Source organism: Macaca thibetana, chromosome 17 (assembly GCF_024542745.1).
Source record: "Macaca thibetana thibetana isolate TM-01 chromosome 17, ASM2454274v1, whole genome shotgun sequence".
Lineage (NCBI taxonomy): Eukaryota > Metazoa > Chordata > Mammalia > Primates > Cercopithecidae > Macaca > Macaca thibetana.
The window spans coordinates 90,736,763-90,750,227 of NC_065594.1; the positions used below are offsets into that span (position 1 = coordinate 90,736,763).

Here is a 13,465-nt window from a genome sequence, read left to right on the forward strand (position 1 = left end):
ACATGAACCCAAGTTACATCAGCTGTAAGAAAAAGTATCCCATTTCAGATTAATATTAGGTTTTATACACAAAACTTTACGTTGGAGACCATTAGCTTTTCAACCTGAAACTAAAAACAAGTGCAACAGAGAATGCACAAATGTTTTGCTTATTTTGTGAGGCAAGACAGTGTCTGCTTCCTGCGAATTGGAGGAAGATGTTTCTCAGCTGTTTCAGTTATTGAGGAGGATCTCGGTTGTTAGTGTTAAGGATTGATTTGTTTGAGGATTGGCTTGGAGGAGACCACACCAGGGCTTAGAGAGCTCAGAGGCTCACTTTCTGCTTCTAAAAGAGACCAAAGATTTGTATCAGTGTTTTACAAAACATTTCATAATTTCTTTTGAAAACAGGAATTCACATATTTTCAAAACCATAAATGGAAAAAGTATTGTTTTAGTAGCATGAAGATAAATGCCATTTTCTTTCTAACTTAAATATTTAACTTCAGCCTAACCGAACATTTCAACTTAAAGCCTCTTCAGTGAACAGGTGTTGGTTGCCTCTTTAGAAGCACATTTGGGGCTCAGGTGTGGCACTGCGGGGGTGTCCTAGGACAGCTCAGACATGGCAGCACAGTGGACTCGGCTCTGGCTGCTCCCTTCAGGCTCTGCAGCCTTGGGCAGATTTCCTCCTTCTCTGGGCTTCAGCTTCCTTTCCAGAAGGAACTCATTCACAGGGATGTTATACGCATTCGGCTAAAACTGTCAGCAGGTCAGCTCAGGGTGAACATGCCAGATGCTCTGTGAATATTTTGTTGTCTTCTATTGTTTTTTTTTTTTTTTTTTTTTTTTTTGAAGACCCTGGATAGTTACTGTTTCCTGGGTGTGCTCAAATATAAAAAGATTAAGATTTGTTTGAACTTCCTATTTGTTACTAAAGCATCTGCAGCCCAGAAAGGAAACAGCAGCCTTGAACAATGCAGTGAAAGGAAAGGAAGTTAGAACTCACAGCAGTCGCAGAGAAGGAAAACCCAAAGAAACCTCCCTTTGCACGTCCCGTTTGGGAGTGTGGGCTGTGTCCGCGGCACCTCCAAGCGTCCAGCATGTTTCCAGTTACGCACTATGCCCCCTACGCCTGGGAACTTATACATTGAATGAGGTTTCCAGAAAGCACGATGCAAGTGTTAAATTTGTATCTCTGGAAGTTCTTCAAGAATTACTGATGGAGTGATGAGGAAGATGAACAGAAAGTTCATCTTTCTGAGGGCCTGTCCTAAAAATGACATTGAAAGTCACTGGGACTGTTAGTTTCCTAAAATGCAAAGCCATTCAAGAGCAGTGCTTGTGGACGTGTGCTGCGTTTATGCTCTTCTCTGTTATTACCTTAATTAGTGTGTTTGTCAGGTCTTAATGAACGTGTAGCATTTTCCTGAAGTAACCAGAAGAAAGAATACAGGTGGGTTTTTGAGTCAGGAGGGTCTTTGTGCCTCCTTCCCAGGGCTGCCCAGAGAGTGGAGGGGCAGGCTGAGGCCCACTCTGGACAGCAGCCCCGGGAGCAAGTCACTGTTGCTTTAGTGCTGGGAGTCAGAGCTGCAGCGAGAGGAAGGTCCCCCGAGCCAGCAGGTGCCGCCACGGTGGAACCTGAAGCTTGTGTGCCCTCCTGAGGTCCCTGCGCCATGAGAGTTCCGCCTCTGTTGGCCACACATTCCTCCCTACGCCAAAGAGCACGGCAGTGAATTGGGGTCGGGCTTCCCTGTGCCAAGGCTCCTTCCTACTTCCTGCCTTTGTGCTTGGATTCTTTCCTGTTCCTCTTGCCGGCTTTTCCATGTGTGTGACGGTCTTTAAGCTGCCACGCCTGTGGGTAGACTAATCTGCTCATGCCGTGGTATAATTTTTAAGGATTGGTTCAGGTGTGGTGGGTTGAAGTTTAAAGTCTTATTTGCATCTTCACCGTCCTTGTGTTACTTGGATTTAAGTTGTAAGTGTGAGCCCTGCAAGTGCAGAATGCCAACTCTGAGCGTTTTAGCAGCTCTGACCTTCCACAGTGTCCAGGGATAGAGGCAGCACTTGTCCATGGCCAGCTATTTTGAATGAACTATGAGTGCCGTAATTTAGTCTGTAAAAACGATTTTTTCCCCAGCAGTTTGTTCTCCTGCGCTTGGCTCTGTGCTTGCGTGTGTGTTGTGGCTGCCGTCAGCCCACAGCCTGTGTCAGTGAGGACTGAAGAGACCCCCTGTGTCCGAGGCTGCTGGCATCAGCAGAAGTGAAGCTGAAAGAGCCATCTTTGGTCAGAGTAGCTGTAACTAGCTGTTTCGTCTTATTGTGGCACTACTTTTTTTTTTTTTTTTTAACCTCAAACTGAAACTAAAATGATGATCCACAAATATTTATAAAATTTCATTTCCTTTTTAACTGTATTTGTTCTGGCATTGTCAGAGTGTCTTGTGGATATTAAAAGGAGTTTTACTTGCACACATTTCACTTTTTTGGCTTCAGGGCTTTTTTTGAGGGAGTGGTGATAAGGGTAACTGTTTAGTTTTGTTAATTTTTCTCTGCTGTACCATAGTTAGGAAATTTCACAGGTAACCCTGAAATACAAATAATGACCTGAATGGATTTTTCCTTGATTCTTATTTTGGTGGAAAAGGTCCTTATGTGGATTACATTTTAAGGGGTTGAAATATATTTTTAGTATCGTAAAATTTGATTTTCATGGGACCACCTGATAAATTCTCCAACACCTAGAGAATTGTTGGTAAAATATAAATTGCTCCTGTCTGAAGCCCTCATGTCACTCTATTCATGCTTTAGGAATGGATAGAGTGAGTAGTGGAAAAGGGGGCACTTCTGAGTAAACTGGGCAGAGAGGAGGGACATGTGTGTGCAGAACAGACTGCCCGTGGTCAGAGGGGCTGGCCGTGCCATCCACACAGTGGGGGTCCGCCTTGGGTGCAGAGCATCAGCCGTTCTGCCGGCAGTGATGGCTTGGGCAGTGGCCTTCATGCAGGCTGTCCTCTGTATCACTTGCAGAATTGTAGGTCTGCCCCGCCTAGAGTGATGTTTGGGGCATTGATGTCTGTGAGTACCTACCCTGGTGCCCAGCATGGTGAGTGGTCCCGTGGCTCCTCTGTCCTTGTGGTCCTGCTGTCCACAGAGTGCTCACTGTTGCCCCAGCTGAGAAGGGGGCAGGGGACAGTGGCTGTAGTGGCTGCAGTGGAGGGGAGTCTGTCCTGGACCTTCCTCAGTTCCCCACCCATCTCCCCGGGTAAGGGGAATAGTGAGGAAAGAAGGCAGAGGACGTGTCCATGTTTAGAAATGATAGGAATACGTGCAGTGTGCTCCCGGGCTCACATCAGTGCAGCCTCACAGCGAGCAGCACACCTTGCTGTGCAGGTGTTACCCACAGCAGGCCCCTGAAGATGGCACTGCACTTTATTTCAGTAACCTCCAGCCTGGGATTGTCTCAAGGAAATGATTTTTGGAAAGCACAAAGTTATAGACAACAGATGTTGAGTTGTCTGTTGCCCACAAAAGTGCACGTGCTCTCGTGCGTGTGCGCGCTGTCTCACAAAAGACACACACCACATACCCACACTCAGACGTACTCTGACCGTTTCTGTGCTAATTTTTAAAACAGCATCAACATGATGGGCAGCCTTACAGAAATAATTATGAAGACTTATATATGGAGTTGATCAAATGTTTCTTGTCTTATTTTTTTATAAGTGGATCTATGCAACATTACCCTTTTTTATAATTTGCTTTAGTGTTGATAATACCTGTTTAAGTGTGTATATGTATTTGTTCATTGAAGGTATTTCTTGTTGGCAAGGACAGACAGAGGTGCTGCACCGGCATTGTTACTGTTTTTACACAGCGTAGGACCGCACCCTGGCCTTGGTTAATGAGACCACCCTGGTTTTGTAGAAAGCATGTAGACGTGAGTGGCCTTCTCGGAGGGTCGTATGTGCTGAGGAAGGGGAAGGCTGGTTTCCTAGTGACTGTTTGGTTTTCAGGATGGTGTTTGAATTGGTTTCACTGGGGGACATTCTCACTAGCTGCCTTGGCGGGGGATCCACATGGAATAAGGAGGGTAAGAAGCGGGAAGGGCTGGCACCACCCTGGCTCTCAGTCCTCCTTATGGGAAGCTATGTTTAGGTTGAACTCTCTGAAACTGTTAATATTCACTGTTGGTGGACTATTTCCTCTGGGTTAACCTAAACACTGTCTGTCTGTTCCCAGGGAGCCCTTGATGGATCTGGGGTCCCCTAGACCTCTGGCAGTGGCCGGCTTGGCTGTGGTGGTGCATTGGGAGGCTCCTGTGAGACCAGAACCGGAAATTGGCTTGTTTCTCAGTTTTGCTGTTAGGATTTTCATATTTATTTTAGGACATCGTTTACATAATGAGGATATAAAAGTATCTTTTCCTTTTAAGGGAAAACCTCTAGACTAGGAAAATTTGTTCCTAGGATGAGTGTGCCATGGGTATCATTTGAACCCAGCTCTGCTGACTAGAGACCCCTGTCTTCCAGGATGGGGCGTGGTGACGGGGGGTGGGGTCACCTGGGTCTCCTGGATGGGATGTGGTGACTGAGAAGTCACCCTGGTCTCCTGGACCTGGCATTGGCTGCCAGCACTGGTGCTGCCTCCCCTCCTTTCTGTGGGCTGCACACTGTCAGATGTGTGGACTGATGGCACATGCAGTATGAGGGACAGCAGACCCAGGGCCTGGCAGAGACCTCAGAGATCGCCAGTGAAGGGGTGTCGCGGTCAGGTGACTGTCAGCCTTAACAGACGTGTGGGTGAAGAGCTGGACCCCTCAGAATCCTGCCCGTGTCCTCTGCCACAGCTGTGGGAACTGAGGACAAAGGTGACGCACGTGAGGACCCACTGTAGGGAAAGCCAGGCGAGGCACCGTGAAGGGAATGGTGAAAGAGGAATACAGGAAGATCTAAAATTTTCTAACTCCTTAATTTTGGGATATGCACTCAGTTTCTTTGTCCACACGCAGGGACCCTTCCGTCCTTACGTGTTGTGAGGATTGAGTGTAACAAAGCTTTTGAAGTTCTGAAGCGTAAATCAACGTTTGCTCTCTTCTCTTGCTGCTTCTCCCACTCCTCACCCCAAGAGCCATTGTTTACTCCCAGGCTGAGTGCTGGCAGCACCTAGGTGGGGCCTGCTTGCTGGACGAACTCACTTCTGGGAATGACCGCCATTGGCGTGCTCTAGCTCTTTACCGGAGCAGCTGAGTCCTTGTTCTTACCACCTTGAGACTCTGAGATTACTGGACTCCATTCTGGCTCTGAGCGTGCACATTTCCATTGGACGTGTCTGCATGGCACTGATGTGCCAGAGGGCCTCGGCATCAGTAGGATCTCATGGAGACCCACACATCCTGTGCTGTGTGTAGTTACTCTTGCTCATATGAGAGCAGGAATGGGACCCCTCAGGGGTGGGAATCCCCTTTGGCATTTCCAGATAAGCAGCGCAGATTTGGGATCAAAGCTGGAGCCTTCCAGATGTTAAAAGCAACACTCATGTTTCATAAATTCTGGCTGTTGCTCGTGGAGATCAGAGAGCCACCATTGCCTCTCATTGCTAACCACAAGTGTCTCCCTTGCCACTTGCTGCCCAGTGAGGAGTTGGGGGAGTTCATGGAGACCAAAGGTGCCAGCAGCCCTGGAATTCTCGTGCTGACCACGGGCCTGAGCAAACCCTTCATGCGCCTGGATAAATACCCTACGCTGCTCAAAGAGCTCGAGAGACACATGGAGGTACTGCACTTTCATTCTCTTACTCGGAGTCCTTACCAAGGGTTAGTGGCATGGTCAGACTTTAACTGTGAAAGAAAGTAGTATTCATGATTTATTTTAGAAGCCAGAACCAACAGAGTTTACAAAGAGTTTTTACTTAGTGGATTGTCAAAATGATTTTGTTAAATATTATGTTTTTCTCCTTACTCCAGCTCTATTAAAAAACATTTACCACTTATCTCTCTTTTACCCACTGCTGCTGGTTGAAAAGTTTCCAAAAGCTGAAACATGAGAACTGATTTTCAGATAATGTTGAGATGTCTTATCTGGATCATCAGCTACAAACAATGTGTGCATAAGTTATAGGGTAATACTGTACTAATCATTTAATGAATGATTATGCTCTTTTAATTTTGAATAACAGGTTGCATCCTAGCAGAAATTTGGGTTAAAGTGACTCTCTTGGCTTGAGTTGGCAAACCTTTTCTGTAAGGGGGCAGACTGTAGGGTCTTCTTCACAGCTCCACGGCTCTGCCGTTCTAGATACTGCATGTGAGCCGCGGCAGTGTTCCAATAAGACTTTATTGATGAAGCAAGTGTTGGCTTCCCCACCCCTGCTGCTCGTGACTGTTCTCTTTCAACGTATGTTTCCCCCAAGTCTGATGGCTTCATGATTTTCTGAAAGACTGACACTTTAATGCTGAGGGAAAAAGGGAATATTAAGGGTTGAAAAGTATTAGAAAAGTTTCAAGCTGGTCTGTAGAAAGTACCTTTTTAAGAAAAGCTTTTCCTTATGAAAGCTAATTGTATGTTTCTTTTACTCAAAGGATTATCATACAGATAGACAAGATATTCAAAAATCTATGGCTGCCTTCAAAAACCTTTCAGTAAGTGATTAAGCATATTGTTTTTTCCCCCCAGGCATCATTGTGACAAATGAATGTAAAAGAATTATCAACTGAAAAAGTCAAATGATTAAAAAATGACTTGTGCTGACATGAAAGAAAAACAGAGTCGGCATTCTATGGCTGGTAAACTCCTTTTAGCGGACTCTGATAGAATAATTACTTAAAATTTTTAAAATCGCAGTATAATTGATGTTAGATCTACTTTAAAATTATTTCAAACATTTTTTTACCCTTCATTCGTGTTGTCTTTAATGATTTATTGCAAAACAGAACAATGGTGGTTCCATTTTCTCTGCTGTTGTGTTGTCTTACCAACTGCATTTTCGAAATATATGCCTTATTTTATAGCACAAGTTATGCTTTGTTTCTTCTCTTCAGTCTTCTATATTGGCAAACACTAACAAAACCAGAATGAAAATACAGTTTTGTTCTGTCCACCTTTCTTTTTCGTACAAGTGGCAAAATCTGCTATATTTTTCTAAGATAATACTTAGTATTCCAGAGCAGTTGTGTGCGTTGCTTCTTTTGACTTGATTTCATACTTTCAAGCAAATACTTTCAATTCCGTATAATTAAGCAAATCATTCAACAGATTATCTGTCTGAAGAAGTAAGATATAAAGCAATAATTGTCTTAAGGACGATACAAAGCAATGTGGCCAGAACTTAAGATTTTGGAAGTTTCTGTCTGTTAACAGTGTTGTTCTGTGTCTCTCAGGCCCAATGTCAAGAAGTCCGGAAAAGAAAAGAACTTGAGCTGCAGATCCTGACGGAATCCATCCGGAACTGGGAGGGCGATGACATTAAAACTCTGGGCAACGTCACTTACATGTCCCAGGTCCTGATCCAGTGTGCTGGAAGCGAGGTACTGCTGCCCACATGTATGCATCAGGGTTTCTGTCCCACTCTTAGGAGCTCGTAACAGAAGATGTTAAAGGCATCTCAGGCAATGAAAAATGTCTAATAGAAGCTCTATCTTATAATTTGTGAGCTACTTTTTATTCTTGACACAGGAGAGAGGCTTATGGTCTGTTAGAGAGGCTTAGAGCTGAGTGTGGACTTGTTGACCAGTTTGTTCCAGCTGAAGTCAGTCTGGCCTGAAACCCACGTGAACTGAAGGATAGCATGCGGAAAGACTTGCCAGGAGTCCCATGCACACATCTGCACGGAGCTGTATGCGCTTATCTGGCCAGCAACTTTGTACCAAGGCTTGCTGTCACAGGGACCTGCCGCTCTCAGTGCTTTCAGGTCATTATACTTTCCTGTGAAAGTATGCTAGCTGACATATGCTTACAGGAGTCACAGTTTTCTTACGGGTTTGGTTTAAGTGAGAGATCAACTCAGATTTTTGGGACATACCCACCCACACAGTGAAAATCGAGCAGTTTGTTTCATGATTCACATTGACATACATTCAGTGGGTCACTAAACAGGCACCTCTTTTTGAATTTTATTCTACCTCTGCAAAAATAACATGATCAAAACATGCTAAATGACTCATTTTTGAACACGAGACTCTAAGGAGAAAAAGAAAACTAAAACTTGAAACTTTCACAGTGTGTTTTCCTTTCCACCTATAAAATAACACCCCTTCTACATAGTCCTGTAGTTTGGGTACCGTAAGAAACAGTGATTGTAAAAACCTCACATCTTTTCAGAAGCAGTTTCTTTTTGAATCATGCTCTTTTAAACTTTAATTTTTAAAATTAAAATTAAATGTGTAAACATTTCCCAAAGTGTGTTCTTTATAATATTAGATCTACACAATGCTGGTGGGTGTTACTTCAGAAGGCTTCAGAGTGGTTCTGATCACGACTGAACATGATTAGTGGAAAAGATTCTTTATGACAGAGCTCCTCAGAGACTTGGCTCTCAATGTTCCCAAAGTATGTTGTGAGTCTTCAAGAGGGGGCTGTAGCAAGTCGTTCTCAGTGGCTTCTTTAAAGTATGGAAGACTCTTTTCAAGGTGCTTTGCGTAAGCCTAATGTTCTGAGGAATATACGTGGGGAAACTAATTCCTAGGACCGATTACACTTTTGGGGGCCGTAGTTTAAGTGTCAACATGTGAAAAGGACTGTCTGGCATTTTTTGGTCACTTTTTGGATTCTTAGGAACTTTTTTCTTTCACTTATCGTCTCTTTGGCTTTTATCTTACCGAAGCAAGTGATTTTTAATACATAAGTAATACTTTTAAGTCTGATGTAAACCAGGTGATGTTTATGGGGTGGATGAGAACAACACTGATTTGACATTTGGGAGGTTTGGGAAGTGCCAGGAATTAGTAGTAGACTGAAATTGATTTTAACATTTTATCCTATCCTTCCTTTAGCTTAAAGACTTCACCTGTTCACCCCACTAAAATGTATAGGTTCTCTCCTTTTTCTCTGAACCAGAAAAAGAAAATTTTAGCTTACCTGAAAATAATCACAGAGCTGAACTCCTTAACCAGATATATTTTCAAGATGTTACACAGGCTAATTGTGACTGCAGGATCTTTTAATCATTCAGTTTAGTTTCTTACCTTTTGTTTTTTGAAGAATTTAGAAATCCTTCTCTTTACCTATATGTCAAAGCTCTCTCTTAATCATATATTAAGACTTAATACAGAATTTATCATAATTGTTTCCATTTAATTTACCTGATAAAACTTGACAGAAATACCTAAATGAGAAATACCATGTGATGTTTCATAGGGTCTAGTATAAATAAGTATTTGTGCTCACATTTGTAAGTAGATGTTGTTTAAGAAATGTTTTGGGTTTCTTTTTTTGTATTAGGAAAAGAATGAAAGATATCTTCTACTCTTCCCAAATGTTTTGCTGATGTTGTCTGCCAGTCCTAGGATGAGTGGCTTTATCTATCAGGTAAAACACCATCTAAATTTATATTTTATTGTGGATCTGAGGATAATTTCAAGCTGGCTTTGAATTTTGTGTTAAATATTACATGTATCTGTGTATGTGCTGTGTGTGTAAGTATGTTCAGATATGGATGTACGGCTCCTGTTTATGTTTCGCTGTGACTATGCAAGCATATCCTATGTTCATTTTAAAAAAGGAAAGAAGTGTAAATGTAGAGCAACTTCATAAGGACACAGATGACTGTGGCACAAGTCAGCCTCTGTCATTGCCTTCTGTCATTTCATGCAAAATACCTTGCTGCTCCTTGCTATAGTTTTGTTCTGTGAAATGGGTTCAGCTAGGGCTTGTGGGTTAGTGGGGTAGTGTAGACTAAGGTCTTGTGTCAGTGGCACAGCACTGCCCAAATGCATCAGCAAATAGAAAGTGATGTACGTATGTAAGTAGCAGTGTGTGATCGTTGAACCTTTTTAATTTTTGTTTCCCTGCTTTTCTTGGAGAAAATGTGACAGCGGATTTGAGAAGGAGGTGCAAGGGTGAGCAGGGCCTTCTCTGTTATGACAGTGGTTTATAGTGGTGGTATGTGAAGGAGCTGGTATTTTTGCTGTCTAGTAGATGCACTTGGCAGGTTTCGTTCTTTTTTTTCTGTGAAGTAATAGAGGCTCATATCCTTCCCATCAACTTTCTGAGGACTGGCCAGTCACCACATAACCACTGCAGCAGAAGCCACCACTTCGTGTTCCCTGGGTTGCGTTTCATTGGAGCATGTGTTGTTTTGTGTCGTCCCAGCAAGGGCGTTAGAGAACCCTAAGCAGACACTGTGCCTTCACAGAGGCTTTGTCGACCACCCAGAGAGGACTTGCCGTCATACGCTTACTCTAAAACGGGTGCTTTAGAATTGATGAATCACATATATAGGAAAAGACTCAGGAAAATAAGGCTGTAGTTTGTAAGGCCACTGCTGAAGAGAGGTGATCTGTGGCTAAGGTGGTGCCCACTAGAGTTTTCCAATAAACTAGCAGCTACTTCTTTGTTAAATGACCTTGATAAACCTAAATCTCTGTCCTTTCTGGTCAGCACTATCTGGCTTCCTATTTTATATCCCCAGAGTCTCATTCCAGTGGCTGGAGACAGGAGCCTTCTCTAGCCTAAGGGAGAAGAGGTTGCCACTCGTGGCAGGCTTGAGTCTCTGCCTGTGGGACTGGGGCTCACACTGGCTTTACCCTTGACGTGCTGACAGACTGCTGGGGCTCATCTCAACGACAGGATTCTGTTTTTCAGTTCTTAGTACAGTGGTGAGCCATGGTCTCTGTATCATCAGTCTTCATTTCTACCATTGGAACACTGGCTTTGGGGGATGCTAAAAAGTGTTCGATCCAGCCACAGCCACAGTGCTCTGTACACCGATGTTCCGGTGGGCTAGGTTAAACACAGTTGTGCAGTTTCATTTTCTGTAGCACTCACAGCTGTTAAAGTACTTACATGCATTGTGAATCTTGGAAAGGAGTTCACAGTGTGTAGCATTTTTAAAATACGCTTGGCCACAGAAGTGTCCAGCAGTCTCCTCTTCCACCTGCCGTGCTTTAGGATGAGATTTCTCCACCTGGGCACTGCTGACGTTTTGGACTGGATCATTCATGGCCCGGGGCTGAGGGCTCAGTGAGACTGTCCTGGGTACTGTGGGGTATAGGCAGCCTCTCTGGCCCTTACTTGCTGGATGTCTGAGCCCCTGCCAGGTTGTGGCACTGCCACCCATTCTCTGTGGGGGCACGTTCCCCACACCCGTTGAGCAGCACTCCAACTGGAGGTGCTCATGCAGAATCTCGCTCCACAGCTGATGGAGTGCTCCCCAGGCAGCACGACCCAGATGCCACTGCCTCTTCCTGAGGACTTGGTGGGCCACCGTGTACTGTAGTTTCTGTCAGCTGCGCCAGACTGTTTTGTGTTCACTTCTGATTTGTTTATAATGATCACTTTGTACCCCGTTTCTGGTATCTTTTCCATTGACATTTCCTGTTGCAGTTACTGATTTCTTCCATTTTCAGGGAGCATTGGTTTGCCAACCATTTTCTGCATTGTGTGCAGCATTTAGCACAACTACTTATTTTCTGTTTGGTGGATTATAAAGTAGAATGTTAGGCAATTCTTGTTCTTGCCTCAATTTCCCACCCTTATTTTGACTTTAAACTTGGAGCTTCCTCTGTATTTCTTTATGAGGCAAATACATGCTGCTTTTCTGCAAAAACATCGTTTAAAACAACTGTTACACGTGGTAGTTTTTAAAAAATCATAATGTGAGATTTTTTGTCCTGGTGTCTGTTTAGTAGCAGCTCATCAGATGCAGTGTGTGTTTGGGCTTGTCAGTCTGTCCCTTGTCGCCAGTTGAGTTTCTTGCTTACAGTACAGTATTAATATGATTTATTATTTGAGATAAAGATTTTTGTATTATACATGCATCTGCTACAAACGAACTCTTTTTGGTTCACAAACACAGTTCCTCCACCAATTCTAAAATCATTTAATATTACTTTAATAATGGTACCTTTTTCTAGAAAAGCACTAATTGTTTTTTTTTTGTGGGGGGGTCTTTTTTAGGGAAAGCTTCCAACGACAGGAATGACAATCACAAAGCTTGAGGACAGTGAAAACCATAGAAATGCATTTGAAATATCAGGTGATAGGCACAAGCTGTGTGAGTGCCGTGTCTCGGGGAGGAGAGGCAGCTTGTCCCCGCGTGCAGATTCTTGCTTGCATATTTCAGAAGGTGGTGTTTAAGCGTTGAGTGGAATTCTGGGGGCTGTGTGTGCATGCACGCGCTTTTTACCTGTGTTTCCACTCGGCCTATTTTTTCCTTCTCTCCTCTAGGGAGCATGATCGAGCGGATATTAGTGTCATGCAACAACCAGCAGGATCTGCAGGAATGGGTGGACCACCTACAGAAGCAAACGAAGGTCACATCTGTGGGAAACCCCACCATAAAGCCTCATTCGGTGCCGTCTCATACCGTAAGGACCTGGCGCTTCTCCTCCTCCCAGACTCCAGGCGTGGCATCCCGTGGCTGAGCTGTCAGCAAGTGATCACGTGCTTTAAAACCTGATCAATATTGGGATAAAAATGCAAAACACTTGCTTGATATTTCTCTGAAAATATTTGGCCCTCTTTGTGCAGTAGTGAATTGTTTTCCAATGAGTGTTCTCGAGAAACAACCCTGAATTGTGCCTCCTCACGCACAATTCAGAGGTGCTTGGGTGGGAAGCTGCTTTTGCTCAGCGTGGCCTCAGAAGACTAATTTAGGGGAGTTTTACACTACACTATAGATGATTTTTCTGAGAATTTTAACTTTATTATGCTTCATTTAAGAAAACGAAAATAAATGATTATGATGATGAAAAGGGCCAGATTCATGTTGAAGGCATTAAAATAGAATTTATGACACACTGTTGATTTTAAGAAATTGAGGTGTCTTTTACTTAGAAAAGCTCAGCAACTCTTTGAATTTTTAGAGAATTACAACTTTTCAAAATAGATGAACACTGAATTCGGTTGCAGTGTTTAAACCTCTCCTGGTGTTTTTTGCTCAAGAAGTTGGTATCGGGTTGTTTTAACAGTCGTCATCTTTATCAAGTAATACCGAAAAACTGGGCAGAGCTTTTAAAGAATGAGTGGCGATGACACGGCCTTTTCAGCTTGCAGATTCCCTCACATCCTTACTAGGTTATTAGGATCAGTTCTGTCGTGTGCTCAGTTTTCATGTTTTCTTCTTCATGGGAAGGTTGTAGATCAAGAAGGATTGCTGTATTCTGATATTCTCATCAGTTTCAGAGTCCGTCTGATTTCTCTCAGCAGTGTGCAGATAACTACTCATTGGCTTTTAGCTAGCATTTCATCTTTAATGGCTCTGCCGTTTTAAAATTCTCCATTCTTTCGTGGAGATCAGTTTATCCCAGCGACATGTGTACACGTGTGTT

General features: G+C 43.5%; 1 protein-coding gene across 15 annotated transcripts in view; it reads left to right on the forward strand.

The window, feature by feature from the left end:
* Positions 1-13,465, forward strand: part of ARHGEF7 (Rho guanine nucleotide exchange factor 7) — a 182,422-nt gene that overhangs the window by 145,076 nt on the left and 23,881 nt on the right. For all 15 annotated transcript variants that reach the window (XR_007720821.1, XR_007720822.1, XM_050766591.1 and 12 more), the window contains 6 exons: positions 5,615-5,753; positions 6,560-6,619; positions 7,358-7,504; positions 9,417-9,503; positions 12,093-12,171; positions 12,363-12,502. Coding sequence is in view for 13 of the 15 variants with exons in the window: in XM_050766591.1 (XP_050622548.1) it covers positions 5,615-5,753; positions 6,560-6,619; positions 7,358-7,504; positions 9,417-9,503; positions 12,093-12,171; positions 12,363-12,502 (652 nt within the window). In the remaining 2 variants the exon portion in view is untranslated. The remainder of the gene's footprint in view (positions 1-5,614; positions 5,754-6,559; positions 6,620-7,357; positions 7,505-9,416; positions 9,504-12,092; positions 12,172-12,362; positions 12,503-13,465) is intronic.